General features: G+C 40.6%; 1 protein-coding gene across 2 annotated transcripts in view; it reads left to right on the top strand.

Moving 5' to 3' along the window:
• PACRG (parkin coregulated) overlaps nt 1-12,847 on the top strand; it is a 217,588-nt gene extending 204,741 nt beyond the window's left edge. For both annotated transcript variants that reach the window (XM_040551524.1, XM_040551525.1), the window contains one exon: nt 12,381-12,847. In XM_040551524.1, the coding sequence (XP_040407458.1) occupies nt 12,381-12,541 (161 nt within the window). In that variant the 3' untranslated portion in view covers nt 12,542-12,847. The remainder of the gene's footprint in view (nt 1-12,380) is intronic.
• Nucleotides 12,848-19,771: the final 6,924 nt, after the last annotated feature.

Genomic DNA, 19,771 nt, shown 5'->3' on the forward strand with positions numbered 1-19,771 from the left:
TTGATATTAAGCAGAGAGGAAAGCTTATGCTTCTCTATAATGAGGATATTACCAAACCAGCAAGAGACGTCTGGATGACTCTATTTTTGATCCATATAATTAAAAGTAAGGAAGAAAATAGAAAAAGAGAGGTCTAAAACACTTGCAGGTTACTGGTACCTCTCTTCTCATATACTAATCAACAGCTTCAGTCCACCTCCTCCATCTTAAAACAGAGAATACTTATGCTGATAGCATACATTCTGTAGGATCCCTATTCTTACATTAATAAGGTTGGCCTTCACTTCTAATCATTTCCCAAAATATACTTATAAGTAGGTGAGATTCTTGCTCAGAACTGTAAAGCAAAGATATTGGATGCCTGCTACAGAAGTGCAGATAAGCCTATATAACTTTTCATCATGTTTTGCTACTAAATGACAGTGGAAAATCAATAGGCTCGGATATAACATACCAACTGGTAACCATCAGTACATACATGAAATTACACTGTGGAATAACTTACACTACGGAATAACTATGCTAATCCATAATGTACGTATTCATATAAATTGGAACCTTTCTGGAGCATGCTTAAGAAAATTAATTAGCCAAATGAATGTTCTTGGCTTCCTTTCCTCCTTTTTCAGCCTTTGTTTTTCTTTGTCTTGTACTCCTCCCATGTTCACATTCTTGTCCTTGGGGCAAGAATTGTCTATTTTACTTATCAGTCAAGTGCCCAATAAACTTTGTGCTAGGACAAATAATTCAGGAAGCACATTCCAGATATCACCATTCAGTGATGAAATTTCTTTGTGACTCCTCAAGAATGTTGCTGACATTAATTTATAGACTAGTATAGGTTATTCCTTTCCCTTAAAATAACATTCCATATTTTCCTTCAAAAGTCGTCATTCTGCATTAGCTGCTGTTATCCAAAAATGCTCAGTAATACTTTTCTGAAGCAGCATTTTCTGTTACTCCTGAGCCAGAGCTTCCATGGGTACCAGTTCAGCACTGCAGCTGCAGAGTTGCATCAGAGACCTTTATACTCACTGCAACCATTAGCATTAGGCAGTGTAGGAGGTGGAACAGCCATCTGTGACCTTCTGGAGAAAGGTGATAAAGGAGTTTTGTGAGGTGTTACTTTTCTCTTTCCTCTGAAGGATGACCCTATCCACAAAGCAATAAGCATTCCAGGAAAATTGTGAGATAATATTACTCATGAAGTATCTCTCACTTAGATATTAGTCAAGCTGTATTCCAGGTTATCTTTTCAATGTGTCCCAAATTTATTTAAAACAAAACAAAAAACCTCATGACTTTCTTTCATAGCAATGACCATTTCATTAAAGCTAGTTATAATGTAAGAGTGAGTATTACTCTCAGATCATCCATGTGCAAGACAGCATATTTCAGTAACCAGGGAAGATTTTCCTTGACAGCTTTTTGCTTTTGTTCTTCATTGGAATACATGAGAATGCAAGCTGGCAAATACTCAATAAAAGCATATTGTGCTCTGCAGTGCTATTTACCTCTTTTCTTGGCTGTAAGAAACCTCTAGGCTAGCCTGAGTTGACCAAGAACATTCAGCCATATCACTGACTTCTTCTTTTGTCTCTTCCTCCCTGTCCTGACGCGTTTGTGTGTATGAGCTGTTTTCCTTTTGAATCTGAACAGATGTAGGCTTGTCTGGGACCAGGGATAGAAGGGCTGTAAGATGAGTGAATGATGCGAAAAAAAAAAAAAAAAAAGAAAAAAAAAGATTGCAATTGCAAAATGTAGCATGCTTTACCTGCATATTGGAGAATGTAAGTGGTCGTATTTTCCTTATTATGCCAGGATTAGCTGCATATTAACAAATTACAAAATATCCAATCCTTGGCCTTAAGGCTCTGGCACAGCAGCATGACACTGTAAAGCCCCAAATGACCAATGCAAGGGAGATGAACTTACTGTGACTAGTACACCTCCATCAGCTTATAGATATATGATTTTTGCAGCAGTTTAGGACAAAGAGAGCAAAATATTAATTCAGCTGAGAAGCAAAGATTCTTTATCAATCCTTATTGTTGGTCAGGTTCACTGCTTCTGTAGTGAAGTGAATGTATTTTAAAATGTGTCACAAACTGAGCTAGAAGTGCTGCATTGTTAGCAGCTGGATGTTTTGTACACAAAGGCACACATATAAAATATAAGAAAGGTATTACTAGTGTGAAGGGAGGTGGAACTTACCCTGCTGAGCATGTCATGTATCCTGTTTGCACACAGAAAAGACATTTTTACTTCCATGCCTAGTCCCAGAATAGATAAGTTTCAAGGTCTATTTCAGTAAATGGGGAAAATCAAGCATAAGCTTAAGAGATTATGTGCTTATGGATAATTGTAATTATTTGTGTGTAAGCAATGTAAGAAATAGCAGCATTTTTTTTTCCATATACTCATACATGCCAGCAGTAAATTTTTATCATGGACACTGTAAATCAGAAAAACAGTCTTAATTCTTTCTCCCCTAGGTACGACTTATGATTGCTTTTTATTTTTTCAGAAAAATACTGTATGGAAAGGGGAAAAGGTTCTGCATTAACAAGTTTTATTGGAACAACACAATTTTCTTAAAATAATGAAAAAGAATAATAAAACTTAGTAAAAGAAAAGCATATACTTATATATTAAAAATAATTTCCTGTTAAAATATTGTAATATATATGAATAATAATTTTATCTAAAAAAAACCCCACTAGCTATTTCCCATCCTATTGTTTTTATACACACCTGCTGTTTTGTGGAAAAAATAGGATTAGCTTTTAAAAAACACAGTCTGGAAACTATGATACCTGTTACATAAATGGTGTAGTAAGTAGATTCTATACTGATAGTAAAGGGAGTAATCTTATGGAAGTTGCATAAGAGGGCAAAAAAAAGCTCTTTCTGTCTATTGCAAGAGTGCATCTGTCCCAATTCTCAGTAGGTGGTCTTAGTAGTGGGACAGGTTACTGGAAAAAAAATGTGTAAGTAACTTCTGTCTTTCTAGAAACCCACTGATGTTATCAATGGCATTTTTTCCTGTTAACTGCTGTTGCAGTTCAGCTTCCTTCAGTTTCTTGAAATTGAGCAAAGTGGTTCTCGGATGAATGAAAATGTCAGGCAGTTCGGGAGCTCACAGTATCAGCATGCTTCACTATTCGAGTCCCTGCCGTTCTGATAGCAAGCTGGACAATAAGCAGTTGTACCTGTGATAGTTGACTTTTAGCAATTATCAAGACAGGTTATGTAGTTTCACAGCATGCCAGCAAACAACCTTCCTGTCATTGATTTATCTCAGGAGAAACACATGTTCAGAGAAATATATGATCCAGAGGAATTATCAAATGATAATGATGTCATTTAACATCAGTAAAAAGTGCTAAAGAGTTCTTTAAAGGAAGATATCTAAGTGCCAATATTTAAAATAACATTTTCAAAAGAAGCTTTGCTCAGAACAAGGCAGAAAGAATGCAGCAAGCTATACAGGAGAGCTTTCATACCCCACATTCCTCAAGTTGCTCTTCTTCAGATTACTACTTCATAATTCAAAAAGACACAACAAGATGCAAAGATTGTTTGGGACAGCTGTCTGCTGTTTTCTTTCTGTTCAGCTGTAGGCTGATAGTGGTAGCGTGTCCTCACCTAACTGTGTGCCCCAGGATACAGGACTGCCTTGTTGGCATATCAGGATACAGTCTCCTTAAGCATCACTTTACAAGACTGAACTGCTGTACAACAGGAGTAAGTTTCCTATGACTTTAGATTCTTGCTGTTTTTGCAGGTACCTTCATGTCTCCAAGCATTATGGCTTTTCTTATAAATCTGTCTGTGATTTAAGAAGATCTCAGGCATTCGGCTCATTGTGCTGGATGCTGCTGGGCCATTTGTTTTCTTCATACCTGGCACCCTTTTGAATTACAAGTCAGGCAACAAAAGGTTACATGTGTAAGGTAAAGAAGGATGAGTGCTTTCCAGTTAGAGTCATTAATGAAATAGTTCTCCCTCTTCACTTATCTTTCTTCACATTTAATGCATTGTAAATTTTGAAAAACATAAATAAGACAGTTTTTTGAGAGAATTAAAAATCAGTCTGTATATCAGGTATATGCAGTTCCTATATTGCTTTCTAAAAGCTTCAGCTTTCACGGGTCAAAAGCTGTGAACCTGCAGAAACACCACACCTAGGGGACAGGATTTTCCTTCTCTTTTATCTGCCTTGCATTCTTGTAGGTAAGGAATAAATATATATATATATATATTACATTTTAGTTGTATCAAAAAATTACTTTTTTTTCTGTTTGTTTGAAAAGCTTTATAAATTCAAATGTAAGCTTTTCTTAATGAAAAATAAATAGCTGTCAACTAGTTTTTCATACGAATTTATTTTATGTCCTTCTGTTGTTCATTAAAATATGCAAATTCATGTCTTGGGACGGTCATTATTTTTTATTTGTCATATGCATTGATTCAATCGGAAAATCACAGAAAGAAACAGTAATCAGATTACTGATTATGGGATATTACTTTCTCTGTCTGGTTTCAGGACAAATCACTACTTTCCAGTTACAGAGCTATCTGTCCTTTAAACTGAATAAACTCTGCCCTTGTCCCACAGCAATGAAATAAATCTTCACCCATCTACACAGTCATTCATAGCTTACATCTCCTTGCCCCTTCTCAAATCACTGCTAAAACACCGCCAATTGACTTTGGGTTCTTGCTTATTTTACTTAACTAGGGAACAGGAAAACTAGAAAACTGGCAACTTCAGGCATATCTAGCAACTTGCTCCCATAATTCTGATGGGAAATTTTTAATATAGCGACCCATTTTTATATGGTTGCTTTCCAGTGGCAATAAAGGGCTCACCATTCCATTACAAGGTTACAAAAGCTGTCATCGAGGTCATTTAGTTGACAATTAAATTTTTGATGGGCCAGCTATACCAAATGGGGTCCTTAAATGATAACAGTTTTGAGTAGCATTTTTAGATACAACAAATTCCATTAGTATATTACAGATGTACAAAAATATCAATTTATTAACACAGAGTAACGAATTACTACTGAGCTTTTTGCTGTAAGGAAAAAATAAAAATACTTTCCCTCAAAATAATTTTGGTTACATAAATAAAAATATTCCAAGAGGGGAAGAAGAGTGGAAGGAGGACAGGTTTTCAAGCATCATGATTTTAAGTATGAATGAACTCGATAAAAATTGGCTGTTATAGCATTACATTTTATACTGAAATCAGTGATCCTGAAAGCATTTTGGGACTTTCAGCTTTGTCACTTTTAATTACTTTTAAAAATAAATTATGTTTATTACACACACATAAACACACATTTATTTCCCATAGTTTTAATTCCTTTTGCATTAATTGTGCCACAGTTGGATGAGAAGCTAGTGTGACAAGCAGATGTATTTCACATCAGAGCAGCAAAGCTATGCAAATTTTGCACTCGCAAATGTGTTTTCCATTAAAAAATATATATATATATATTTGCTTTGTACTAGTTTACATATGATTGGAAGAACATCATATTCACGTAAGTGGTGCAACTCTTGTTGCACTTTAAGCATGATTTGTGGCCTAATTTTGCAACAGTAAACAGCGTACCAAGGCCACAGAGATCTCAGACTGCAGTTTCAGTTCCCCTGTTGTGCATGCTGTTTATCTAAGATTATTTAACACTACTTTGTTTGATATTGATCACTAGCACAAACACAGACAAACTTCAAAGTCAAAATTCATTGGAGAAGTTTAAATGCTTATAGACGAAAAATGTACAATAATCTTTTCTTCTTTTTTACCTCATTGGTCAAATGTATTTGCTAATATCATTTGTTACAGAATCTGTGATTTCTACATTTTTTAGTCCAACTTTTAAAAAAAGTCTGGACTTAGAATGGATTACATCTGATGTTGCTAACATTTCCTGGAAATGGAAAACTGTGATAACAGCTGCTGTCTTGGCTCGTTTTCAGTTGTTTTTTGGTGGATTTTTAAAATTTTTTTTTTTTTTGGTTTTGATGGTGTGGGTTTTTTTTTTGTACTGCAGCAATCTACAAGCAGTTACAGCTATCTACAGTAGGCTTGCATCATTAGTAAAACATTGTAAGTCAGTCAAATGTTTCCTTTCCAATCTGAGTGCTTCCTCTTACTGAATTGTTGACTTTCTGAATAGTATTTACAGTAACAACACTTGCATTCTAAAATAAATGCTAATTTATGAAATAAGCTAAAAGCTAGCTGCATACGGAAGATAACAGTAGAAAGAATCTATATTTTATGTTAAAATTCAATGCCTCTAATGAGAATTTTAAAAATCTTGTAAGCATCTTATTTAGACAGACAATACCCAGCAAATTTATATCAAATGTATAAAGTGTTTTGTTGGTAGTTTTTTGGTTTTGTTTTATAAAACTTATGATGAGCAGAAAGTTCTCTATATTAGTATTCTTTCTTAATTCCAAGTGTACATGATTTCTCCTTGGATTGAAATTTTCTTCTGCAATCTTTGCAGTACTGTAGCATTGTGAAGTGATAAACATTCAGCACTAGTGATGAAAAATAGAATGAGGAGCCAAGTAAAGCAAGAGACAAAGAACTCTAAATGTTGATAGTGTCAAAAAAACAGGTTTGTGCATATTCAAAGATTTGCCCTCCTTAAAGTTTATTAGTACTTCAAGCTTTAATGTTTTAAAGTGTTTTGAAAGATACGTGTTTTTTGTTGTGTTGTTGTTGTTGTTTTTAATGATGTTTTCATAGTATCAAGAGTGTTAACAAATTTTTATTAATTTTTCATCCAAATCTGTGCTGCTTTCTTTGGTATACGATTAAGCTTCCAAAAACAATGTTATATAAGCAGGATAGCGTCTGTTTCTATGCCAAAAGCTTGGTTTTGCTTTGTATCAAAACAGACAACAATTCTCCCCATGAAGCAACTTCAGCAAATCCACCTTAACCAAATATGTTTTAATATTTAAAGAACACTTCCCTTCATCACATTTTAAATGGCTGGTGAAGAGCCCTGCCAGCTCAAGGACCTCTGCACCATTTCTGGTTCTAGGATTACTGTGCACTGAGCAACTTCAGGTATTTGACCCTGAGCAACCTGATCTAACTTTGAAAATGGAGCTGAGTCTGAGCAGGGCGTTTGGACCAGATGACTCCAAGGTTTATTCCAACCTAAATTACTCTATGGTCTCTTCTTTCCAGTGTTTGAGCTTTGGGACCAGCCTGTGTGAGGCCAGCTGGTGCTTCTGTGTGCACATAATCTAGACACGTCCTAAGAAACATCTAAAATTGGTGTCCATGTTGCTGTGAGCCTTTGGGAATGGAAGACAGAATTTTATGTCTGGGTTGGTAATGACTCAAAGTCGTAATCTCCGTGTGCCTCGTCCTTTACTTGAGTGAAATGAACCCTCTGTTTCTTAGCCAGTGACCCTCCATTTCTTGGCATCCTGTAACTTTTCACAGACTTGCAATTAAATGAGCAAGGAGACCAAGCTACCTCATCCTTCCTGGAGCTGGCAATTTCAAAGCAGAACTATGAGTCAGAGTGGCAGGAGTGGTGCAAAGGAGTCCTGCCTCCTGCTGCACTGACTCATCGGGGCTTTCACTTTCTGCTCCAGTCAGGAAGCCAACATCTTTTATGGCAATTAAACTAATCCTAACAAGAGGACTTTGAGAAATTTATTAAGCTCTGAACTCTACCTGAGCAGTGAAGTTATGAGATGTGAACCCTGACATACACACATGCCAATCAGTATATCATGTCGGTGAGCTTTCATTTATGTTTTGTTGCCAGCTCCTGGAAGGGATAAAGTCCTGAAATTTGGCACAAAATATTGTAATGCTAGTTTGTACTGCTTAACTGTATGTTGTTCTATGATAGGCTTTTTTGTAGAAATGTGTTTCCATACTGAGTAATACATCTGCACACTGCAATACCTTCATTGTTGTTTTTTGAAGCAAAAGTCTTATGCAGTTAGTGGTTAGCATGTTGGATTACTGTAATCATTTTAATTGATGAAATGGCCTGTTGGTTTGACTAGGATGAACTGAGGTAGCAGTTCAAAAGTAGTTTTTACTATAGTTAAATTTCACCATTAGTAGTACTTTCATTGTCTATAACAAAAAGTTAGAATGCATGATTTGTGCCTAATATTTTCCATGACTTGGAGCAAGTCACTTTACCTTTCAGTATCTCTGTTTCTCAAGATTCAAAACGGGAGGGATGATGCCTATCTTTCCTAGTAGCTGTAATGATTTGTATCCAAAAAAAAACCAACAACAACAACAAAACAGCAGCCAACCAAACATATCCATCTCCCTATTATTTATTAACTAATAGTAGTTCAAAAATTTCTGCCTCTTGTTCCAAGACAAACCCTCTTGTTCCAAGACAATTTTAAATCTATGTGGGTATATATGCATTTATAAGTTCATTGGTTAAGAATAAAGGAATGGCCTTTGAATTACAATTTTATTACAAATAAATAAATAAATAAATAGTTTAACCTGGGGACATGGGGCTTTCTTCCCAGTGTCTTCAGAAATCTCTTTTAAGTATTGTTCTTTGCTCCAACACTAGGCATTCCTCAGATATTTAGCATCTGGGGAAATTCCAATATCCTAAGATCTACGATGTTCCTACACCAATAGGTGTGTTCAATATGTCTATACAGTAGGTGTATATACATGAAAACTCCAGTTTGAATCTGTGCTTTCCATGAAACAGAGCCACCATCAGGAGCAAGATCTATTATCTGTGACTTACAGAGAGGTACTTTGACTTATTTGAGAAAACCCTATTTGAGATCTGGCCTGCCTCGAAGTGAAATCTAATAATCTGAAAGAATGTCTAGGCCACTTTCAGATGCTAACAAATATCTAGAGGTAGGAATAGGTCTGCCTGGGCTTTAACTTTTCTTTTCTTGTCCACCCTAGGACTTAAAAACTGCCCTCTGAAGCTCTTAATGCTTTGAGAAAAACTTGCCTATCCTTCTTTAATGCAATACAATTTTAAATTTGTAGTATTACCATAGTAAATTTTTTAAAAATGAAATGAAATGCAATACATATAACACTAGATTTTCTTTAATGTCCTGAATCACAAATAGAAGCATGTCTAGACTCAAATGCAAACCACGTTTTATAGCACAACTCAAATCCTCCTCTGTTCCCTGCCAAATGCTGAGTTCAGTCCCTGCAGGTCTGAGCAGGGTTTCCTCAGCTACAGTGGCTGGCATCGTGAGTGCTTATGGCAGAGCAGGGAGTGCCGCTGCTCGCCGTGGTGTGCTGGCTGGTTTCATCAGCCAGCACAGGTCTTGACAGGTGCAGAGCCTTCCACCTTGCTTTCCAGGGCCATGGAACCCTTGGTGCAGGATTTAGGAGACTGGGAACTAACTTTTTGATCCAGAAAGGGAAAACGAAATATTTTCCTGATTGTAATCCTCTAGATCTGCAAGCACTGCTTCAGTGAGTTTCTTCTAAATGCAATAACAACATTTGCTCTGAAAAGAGTTCTTGATGCATGATGAATTTGCCAGACATTTCACTTTGAGACCAAGATATGACAAATGGGCTTTCTCGCATTTTCATGTTGATTTATTCTCCCTCACAAAGGACAACTTCATAAAGAGCTTGAATCAGATCCATGTTCACACTTTACATATGCAACATTTTTGTGGCTGACAAAGTTGGCTCCTCATGCAAACTAACTTGGAATTGAAGTCAAATCAGAGAAGGGCAGGCCGAGATCGCTACACTTCAGTAGCTATTTTTTCCAACTAATCATCATTATTATGACTAGATATTTACCCTTAGGTGCATTGAGCAGATCATTCTGACTCATCCGTTTAGCGGATGTTGTCCTGTTGGGTTAATCATTATCTTTCTGTCTGAAAGATTTTTTAATTCCTATAACTGCATGGGATAGCTATTTTGGTACTTACCAGGTGACCTCAGTGCTGACACAACCTTTCTGGTATTGTTGGTTGTAACTTGTGTCATGACCTTAATGTGAATTATGGCTGCCTTGAGGATACAAACCTTCATGTAGCACAGATGGTCTGTAGGAAAAAAATGTTAATGAAGGTCTGTACATCACACATTGTCTTCCCTTGCAGACTATTTCCTTTACCATTGCCTCATTCTTGTGGGCACCTTTTAATCAAGCTTCTAAGGCATCATTTATTGTACAGACTATGCTCTAATAAAAAAGACTACAACACAGGATTCTGGAGGATGCCTTTGCTACCAGCATTATCACTGCATCTTGTTGGCCTCCTCCAAACTTGCTTAGTTCTCCATTATGCATTGTATCACCATTACTTCCAGAGAGTAGATTTTTTTACTACTTCTTTGAAAGAATGATGAAAGCTGTGTAAGCTCATTAACAGAGCATGTGTGTAGGCTTAAAATTACAGATAATAGACAAATGGTTGGAAAGTCAGTAATTCCTTTACGTATTTGCCAAGACTTGGGTCAAGGTTCAGGGTTTCCTTTGCTCAAACTGGTGAAATCAGAAACATCTCCAGGTGTTTTGGGGAGTGCTGGCAGTGCACATGCAACACAGGTGAGGAGGCACAGTTGATCTCAGGTGTTTTCTGCAAGAGCAAACCATGTCTAGTCTAAATTGCACTCAATTTTAATGTGCTTTACTTTTTGCATAATGTATTTTGTATAAGCTAATCCCATTTTATTTAATAGCTCTTGTTTTCTATGCACTCTCAGAATCTATTATTTCTAACATTATGGTCAATTCATTGTAGTCAATGTTGATATCACAACCCTGGCTTCTCACACCCATGAAATAAACAGTTAATTTATAGGATTTATTTATTTATGTCTGTGTCTTTAGGAGTAATCATCACAAAACATTTAATGCCTGTCTACTCTGAAGCCCAGTTCTTGTATGTGACATCTGCATTTGTGTAAACATTCAAAAAAATTTATATACATAACTGACTTGGAATGCAATCAGATATATTACATGGATATTCAGGAAAAAGGCGATTTTTACCTCAGTGTTCGTCTTTTTCTTCAAGAGCACGGTTCTTCGGGTTTAGTGGTAAAGGGTCACAAGCTTAAAATTCATATCCTTGGGCTTAGATCAAGGAAAGGACGTAAGGGTGGGGTGCAGCTGTATGTCTACACCCCACAGGACTTGTGATGTGGAGGCAGCACCAGGAGCAAAACCTACCCTCACCCTTGTGGGCACCGCATTTCTGATGTGAAAGGCAGGCACTACACAAAAAGTTGGTTGCGTTGTCATGACAAATGTGTCCTTAGCCGGCTGGCTGAGACTGTAATAAGTAAGCAGCGTTATTTGAGATGTTAAATGTGTGACATGGGCACATTGCCACCACAGCCTGGAGCAAGACCACTGACTGACTGCATGTGGACTCCCCACGGCGGTGCGACAGCCGCTCCGCCTGGCCACTGCACTGTACCTGGTCAGCGTACATTATGCTCTTACCAAATTATTTTTGATATGTCTTAAAATATACCCACATTAAGGCAGTTTTCAGTATACTGTTTTTAAACAAAATGGAACATATTTTCCTCTTTTAAATGTCTTTGCGTCGTTGCAGGTGGATTTATTTCCTGCTTGTGTATTTTGTGTTCTCACAGTTATTTACACTGTGAATTTTTTTGAATGATTATGCTCTGTGTGTGTGAGTGCATCCCACCCTTGCTAATCCATATTAGAGAAAGCAGGAGTGAATGTTACAGCGTGTAGGGGCAGCAATAATTTGTCCTTTTGACACTGACTTAATTTTACACATTTTTCAGGGAGCAGAAATTGAATGAGTGCCATGTTATACTCCAAATATCTCTTTTAGGCCAAATGACATCCCCTCAGCCAGAAACAACATAAGTCTGTGAATATGATGTCTAACATGGAACAATACCAAAGCAATAGCTATTGAAGATTTCAAAGCATAACAAGTCTAGCCTAAGTCACATTCTGTAGATAAGCATTTATGCATCTGGCAGTAGAACTTTGTCCTAAATAAGCAATGTTACGAAATAAAGTAGTAATGGTCTTAAGAGATTAACTGTGTAACAGAGAGTCTATCCATATCTTATAATAGCATGTGTTTTCTTTGGATTTTTACTTAGATACTAAAGCAATGCATACATGAACAGCTTTTGAAGGCATACGAAGGGGGAGCCTGACGGAGCCTTACAGAGAAACCAAAAACATCCTGTTTTCAAATTCAGCTGTTTTGTGTCACAGAGCAAAATTTCTAATAGAGGGACAGTGACTGATGAGCAATTTCAATTTTCTATGTCATTATTTTAAAGTGTACCAGCAAATTTAATATATATTTTTTTTTCTTTTTGTTTTATTAATCAGTTAATTCAGGCGATGGGATAGACTACAGCCAGCAGAAGCGTGAAAATATTGGAGATCTGATTCAAGAGACACTGGAAGCCTTTGAACGCTGCGGTGGAGAAACTGCTTATATAAACATTAAATACATGATCCCTACTTACCAGTCGTGCATATTAAACTGAGCTGTATCAAATGGGATGATTCCATTTGTGCTCTAAAAAAACTGTGTCTGACTCTGTGTGGCATCTTGTTAGTCATGCTTTTTTTCTCTACAGCTGCTAAAATAGTGGCTTCTGGGGCATTAGAGTGTTAGCACTATTGTGAACAAGTCTTTCCAATACATAAATAGTGCCTGTTCCTTTGATTACAATGGTGTACTGTGCTTGTTTGTTCCGTGAAAGAATTGCTTCTTTATAACAGAGCTGACTCGAGCAGGAATCAGAGTTAAACCTTCAGTTGTATAGACAATAAAACTATAATTTTCATACGCAATTCAGCAATTGCTGTTCTGTGTCCGCTTGCCCTGAGGGTGATGTCAGAGGCTGTAACAAGAAGAGTTTATGCTGACTGCTTAATAGGTGTTTGTCATGGAAGAGAAACACCAGTTCAGCAATGTCTCTCTAGCAGCTGTGCCGAATAATGTGCACCAACATACAATAAAACTGTTGAATGTATATACCAATTATAGTGGGAAAATGTATGTGGTCCATTATAAACCACTGTCAGAAAATTAACTAATGTCCCTTACACACTCATGGTCTAAGCTTCCAGGTGTTTACCTTGCTCCGGACTTTGGGTTCCTGTCAGTGAACATCAGGCACGACCACAGTTTTGATGGGAAAAAAAACATGATCAGACAGAACTTGAATAAATCAGACAGAAGATGGAGTATACATAATATGTCAGTTCCTAAGGTCCCTGTTAATCTAGGTAAATACAGTATATATACATATATTTTAAAGGGCACTGGATATTTTCTGTAGCTGCACAGTTGCTGTCGCATTTCTGTTATTATTATAGTATATAAGTATAAACAGTATAACTATGGTTACAGTAATCCCCTAGAATTCCTTCTCAGTTAGTTTCTCCCTGCATACCCACAACACGGAATTGACATAATCGTAGCTTTATGATTGGCTTTATTGCTTTGTAAGCATTTCTGTGGAATAAACCTAGAAAAAATAAAGCAAGTTTTACAGTTCTCAAGGACAATCATTTAAAATTATCAGGTCAGCTCAAAACAAATCAGGAGATACAAACTTTGTCTAAAAAGCCTGAGGTTATAAAAGTACAGACTTTGGGCTCATTTTGTGTTTATTCTCGTTTCTGGAAGCTCTTAAAATATATCCAAGTTACACTTTCAAGTATTTCTCTGTAATTAGTAGGACTCAAAATACATTCTTTTTGTTAGAAGCATAAGGCTTCCTCCGAGTGCTCTCCTGCCTCTGCGTGTGCACACGACAAGGACAGCTTGTGCGAGAGGCACAGCTCCTGTGCTGCCCTGTTCCCTTGCTGTGGGTGCACCTTCCTGACCCCTGAAATGCTGTGCTGGGTCTGACATTAGGCTGGCATTAGCCTTTCCTATGTCTGCTCTGTAGGCTCTTCAGCCTGAGCCATTTTTCTTTTTTCTTTTACTTTTTCCTGTAACTGAAGAACAAGTTAGAAGGAAGAAGAGTTGCTGCACTGAGGGATGCCACTGGCCACCAGCGCTCCCCAGCCCTAGTTTCAAGCATGACTGCTGCAGGTGCACCTGCTTCCCAGGCTCCGGAGACCTTCCTTTTCTGTTTGTTTTTCAGTTACTTCTGAATTTTCTTTTACACATTGCTAGGGTTTCTCTCTGGTCCCTAGAGTTCAGGCAGCACTTGTCCTGTGACTAACGCACACCTGTGATGGACGAGCACAGCAAATGTGCTGCCTCACATCCAGGGTGTCTGTAAATCTTTCACCTCCCTGGCAGAAAGGAATGTGAAGCCTGGCTGCAGGCCTGTGTCTTGGGAAAATCAACAGCTTCGTCTTCAAAACTCGCAGAGCAGAGTCTAGCAGGATACATCAGGGAGGCTGAGCACATCTTCTCTTCCAAATATGCCCTTCTACACATCCACCCTGGCACCAGCAACACAGCCTTCACTAACAGTTTCTCCCTCTGCTTAAACAGCAGCCCCTGCCTGCCCTGGGCACCGTCCCCTGCTCCCACGTTAATGGCACCGGTGGGTTTGGCTATGGGGACATGCATGTTTCCACCATGAGTATGCAGCGTGCTGGAGGACTGCTGCATGAAGGGAGCTGAGTTACTCAGCTCTGAAACAAATCAGGCCCTTCATAAAATGAAAAATCTCAGGTCACCTTTCATTTCTTAGCTATTTATTTTCTGTCCTGACGAGAAAGCTCAGCCCCACACTTGTGCCCGAGATCAAAAAGCCTCTCAGCAGCCAGCTGCAGCTCCCACCCCACTGGGCTCCCACCACAGAGCCACTTGCAGAGGTGACAGCAGGGGACAGGGCTCTTATCCCTGCGGCTTCCCCATCCCACCACCCTTTGCATCGCGGCAGCACTGCTGAGGAGCTGGTGAAGCTGAAGCCGCATCGCCAACTTCGAACTCTGTTCCCTGGCTCTTCATTGCAATTTTTGCATCCCCTCCCCTTCAGCTCGGCTACGACAAGACTAATGACTGACAAACACAGGCTAGACACTGGAAAATGGACACCTTGTGCAGCTCCAGGCTTGCCCAGACCTGATCCCTGCAGCCCTGTTCTCTGTTTGAAGATGTCTTTCGCAAGAGGTTGCTTCAACACGGGGTGACCTTACTGCAAACCGTAAGGGCAAGAGAGATCGTCCCCAGTCACATCAAGGGAAAAGTTTTACAGCTAAGTGTTTTTACTTGCATGCTCAAGAGGGTAACATCATTAATCATAGGAGCTGGACTGATAAAAAGAAGCTTGATAAAAAGTGCAGTCCAGTAATTTAGAAAGACTGAAAATAAAACTATTCTAGGATGTCATCTTACGAAGTCAAACTGTAGGCCTGCCAACCTTGCCAGTGTCCCTTTAAGCATGATCAGCAGCATATTTATAGGCAATTACAGCACAGCTCAGAGCACTTTATAAAGCACAAGATCAAGGACCCAGGTGCTTAAGCATATGAGTAATATTATGTCATTCAATACACTGCCGAGCTATTTTGCTATGCTCAAAAAATGGAATTGTAGTTTCAAAATAGTAACTGCCTCTCTTTCCCCCAGACCATGTCATTGTGGTCACCAATACTGTGGGCAGTCAATCATGAGTTTCTAATTGTGATCAATTAAAAGGCACCCTGGGCCAGGTTTTTCAGGGAGTATAAATTAAGCGTAGCTCTATTAAAGCCATGTAGGCTAGAAGTGGCTTGTGCCTTAATGTGAGGTCTCCTGTTACTTTCTAGCTCTTCTGCCACCACAAGGTAAGTGACATTGGGAAAGGACCCTGTGGACAGATAAATAAGTTATTGGCTGGTATTCTGAAGCCGGTGTCTGAGGTGGATTCAGTTTATCTTGATAAACATGTTAGGTGCTTCAGGCTGGCTGGTAGTTTTTTAGTTGGAAGAATAAAAAGCACAAGCTTACACTTAAAAAATAAAATCTAGCTGTGCCTTTCTTTTTCTTTGCTAATCCTCAATACAGGGATAAAAAAAAGGCAGGGGGGGCAGATTCTTCCCCAAAGCAGAGTAAGGGAACTCTTTATCAGGCGTCATATTTGGGAAGCCTGGCATCTTGCAAGTGGCATGAAGCAGTGGTGGTGCAAGTTGCTGGTGGCTGCAGCTTGACTGCCTAAAGCTGAGCACAATTTGGGGGGTCCAGTGCCCCGCCCCAGGCCCAGCCAGGGCCACGCTGGGCTGCTGGGGACTGGCCAAGCCCACGCTGGTGGCAGGGCATCAGAGCCTGGCCACTTGCCTTCCGGGGGCTCCTGAGGAGGCCTTGCGGGGGTGAGGTGTAGCCGCAGCCAAGCTGGGCCCAAAAGAAGAAAAGAAAGCTAAAGCAGACACTGTGTGCTTTCCTAATCCTGTCTGGAGACCCCTCGACTTCCAGAAAAACATTCTCCAGGCTGAGGGGCTCTGCAGGCAGCGGGGCAGTCAGCGTTTCTCCACTCATCTGTAACATCCTGTGTTTTTTGCTTTAAATAAAAGCAGCAATGCTTGCAGGAACTCAGCACAAAGCCTGTCTGCCTGAGACTGCTCGAGGTCTCTTTGTGCCTCCTGGAGACCGGGGGAGGACGGCTCATGCCCTGGCAGGACGAGATGTTCCTTGCCCCGGCCCCACGATCCTTCTGGCACACGAGGGAAGGGGAAGGGAGCGTCTGTGCCAGGCAAACCCCAGCTGTGCTTGCTCTTGCCCAGCAAACATGGCCTGCGCAGTCCGGGGGTCCCTGCTGTGAGCCTCCCCCTCCTGAGGGCAGGAGCACCGGGCCTTGGCCACCCAGTCGCAGTGTGTGCAGGCCTGGCTCCATGGGGAGGGGTGGAGGGGAGGGATTGTGAACAGTCACCTGCATGGGACAGAAGCTACAGAGGAGCCAGCACTGTCCCAGGGGAGGATGCACATGGTGGTCTGCCTGTGGCCAGGAGGTTCTTGGGACTGCACCCTGCCAGCTGTCCTGGCCCATGTGTGCAGGAGCCTGAGAGGCTCTGCCACTGGGGTGTCCCCTGGCCTGGCTGGTCAGGGTGTGGGATGAAATGGGAACCAGAGCTCCAGCTCTGCAAAGGCTGGAGGGCAGAAGAGAAGCAGGAGCAAGCCGACCTGCTGCCTCAGCCTACTCTGCGGTATGGTGGGAATGTACTGGTTTGGGGTCTCATTTCTGCACCTCTTCCACCTCTGTGGCTGTCTAATATACAACTTGGTAGAGGTGAACTGATGCACTGTATTTAATGTGAGTGCAGATAAATGTACTGGTGCTTGTGGTGGCATACAGTGTACTCATGTACAGTTGTGAGCGTTGACACTACTAGCATCCATAAACAGTGTAGCTCTGTCCTGTCTGTGGGACCACAGTAGCCTTGCATAAAATCATATTGCCTTCGGATAGAGGTGCAGAGATCCAAAAAAAAAAAAAAAAAAAAAACCATGGACAAATTCCTCAGAAATCATCTAAAAACTCTACGAAGTATCATGTCTTATCCCAAAGCGTACAACATAGTGTTGGATACAGAGGCCCACTGGGTGTGGGCCAGAGGAAACTTATGTCCACCATAGAGCAGCCACCTTCTGTTGCACACTGTTGCGTTAACTGGGAGTGGCCATGAAAATGTGAAATGTGAATTGAAATGTGTGGTCCATCCAGCTCTATCAGCTTCCAATTTTTGTTTTCTGGATGTAATTTCTAAGCCCTCCCCAACGGAACAATTGCCTAAAAGCACTACTACTTGCCTAACTCCAGATCTAGAAGTTGTGAGTGGTCTCCTTGCATCTTGCCATGTCCATCTCGTGCATTAGTCCCATTACTTCATTCGTGAGAGCTCACGCTTCCTGCTTCTCCTGTGTCCCTGTGGTGCTGATGGAGAAGCTGCGTGAGCGGAGCGGGCAGAGGGGCAGCTGATGATGGAGCCATCAGGGAATGGTTATTCCAGCAAAAGCTTTTCCTTTACAGTTTACATTTTGGGAAAATGTGAATTTTGGGGAAGTTGCATCTGCTTCATCCCAGAGCACTCCCTTGGTGGTAGCTGAGGCAAAACATTTCTGGAATAAATCTTCCTCCTTTCTCCCCTTGGGTAATGCTGCAGTGCACTGGGAGAAAAATAGCTGTGCTGCTGAGGGTGGGGGCAGGAGAGAAAGCAAATGGCAGAGAGCTCTTGTCTGGCACATGGGATGTAAGGCTGCATTTCTCCTGCTTCTTGAGGACTTGTGGCTGTGCACGCCAAACCCAGCTTCCCTGGGCCACCATTTGTCCATCCTGGGAATTTTGTGTGGCTGGGATGTTGTGGGGTTTCCTGTTGATGTGAAGGGCCAGGTGGGCACCCCAGCGCTGTGAAGTGGGGTAGCCTGGAGCCTCCCCCATGCTTCCCATGGGATTTTCAAGGTGTGGAGGAAGACACTGAGGCGGCGGCTGCTGGGGGGAGCCCCTTTTCTACAGTTGCCTTCTCCTTGCTCCCTCCCCTGCCCAAACCTGCCCGCTGCAGCCTCCCGTTTTGGTTGGCTGGATGTGGCAACAATCGTAGCTGGGAAATTGCCATGTGCCCGTGAGGGCAGCGCCGGCACCTTGCTGGGCAGGCTGGTGACTGCCGTCGGGACTAACAGCATGCTGTGTTTCCACTCCTCTCTGGAAAACAACTGAATTCCTCCTGGGGGTGGGGGGGTGGGGATAATGAATAACACCTAGCAGAAAGTGTTTTAAATCAGTTACTGTAATAATAAAGCAGGACAAATGTAGAGGATAAAACCCTGATCTCTTTCAAAATGTTATCCGTGTGGGGGAGGAGAGTGCCTCCTTGCTCAGCACCCCATTTTGCAGTGTGTGTTTTATTCCTTGGCTGTGCACTTGAAGAACTCTATGCCTGAAACTTTTTTTTATTAACACTGAATCATTTATGTCTGTTACAAAGGAAGAAATTGCCACTGCACTGCCTCAAGAATCAAAGTAAAGGGAACATCTGCTCTAAACTTCTTGCATCCAATTATTGCTTGCTATGCATTCTTACTTACTGGAGTAATGTGACTAAATTAAAGCTTCTTTCTTGTGCCTGCTTTTATGCATTGCTTTGGTATAAAATGTGTGGCTTGCTTAAAATCAACCTACAGCTAAAACTATGTCCGCATACAGCTGAGCCCACGTGTACTTTGATGCAATTAAGGGCACAATAGGAGCATTCTGAAAGATTGCCTCTAAAAGGCCTTTTGTTTGCTCCCCCACAGGGGCTGGCTGACAAGCGTGCAGAAATGCAACATTAAGGAAAAAACCTCCATGAAGAACCCTGTAGACACAGAGCTGTGTTTTCTGTAGCTCAGCAGTAGTCTGTATGCAAAAGCAGAGAAGCAATTGGTGCTGTGAGGGTGATGACCGTTTTGATAGGAATCCCCCACATCACAGGAATGTTTCTGACGAAGCCAAAAACCCACCAGAAACATTCCAGGGCCACAAACCTGCAAACCACTGAAACCAGCATTGGAGCCGCGCTGCCAGCAGCGAGGCAAAGACAACAGCAGCAAATCAAGCTAGTTCTGCAGGAGACAGAGACAGTCAGCCGCTATTTTTATTTTTCTTCCTTTCTACAGTGCATACAGCATTACCATCAAGCTTAATTGATTGAAAAATATCTGCAAAATAAAGCCCTTGAACTTGCATGCCTAGAAACCTACCAGCATCACGTGCGTAGCAAAGGCCACATATCTCACAAAATACCACAACATTTCACAAAGGAGGTTTAAGAGCTCCAATTGAATAAAGCTTTCT

Source organism: Cygnus olor, chromosome 3, assembly GCF_009769625.2.
Source record: "Cygnus olor isolate bCygOlo1 chromosome 3, bCygOlo1.pri.v2, whole genome shotgun sequence".
Classification (NCBI taxonomy): domain Eukaryota; kingdom Metazoa; phylum Chordata; class Aves; order Anseriformes; family Anatidae; genus Cygnus; species Cygnus olor.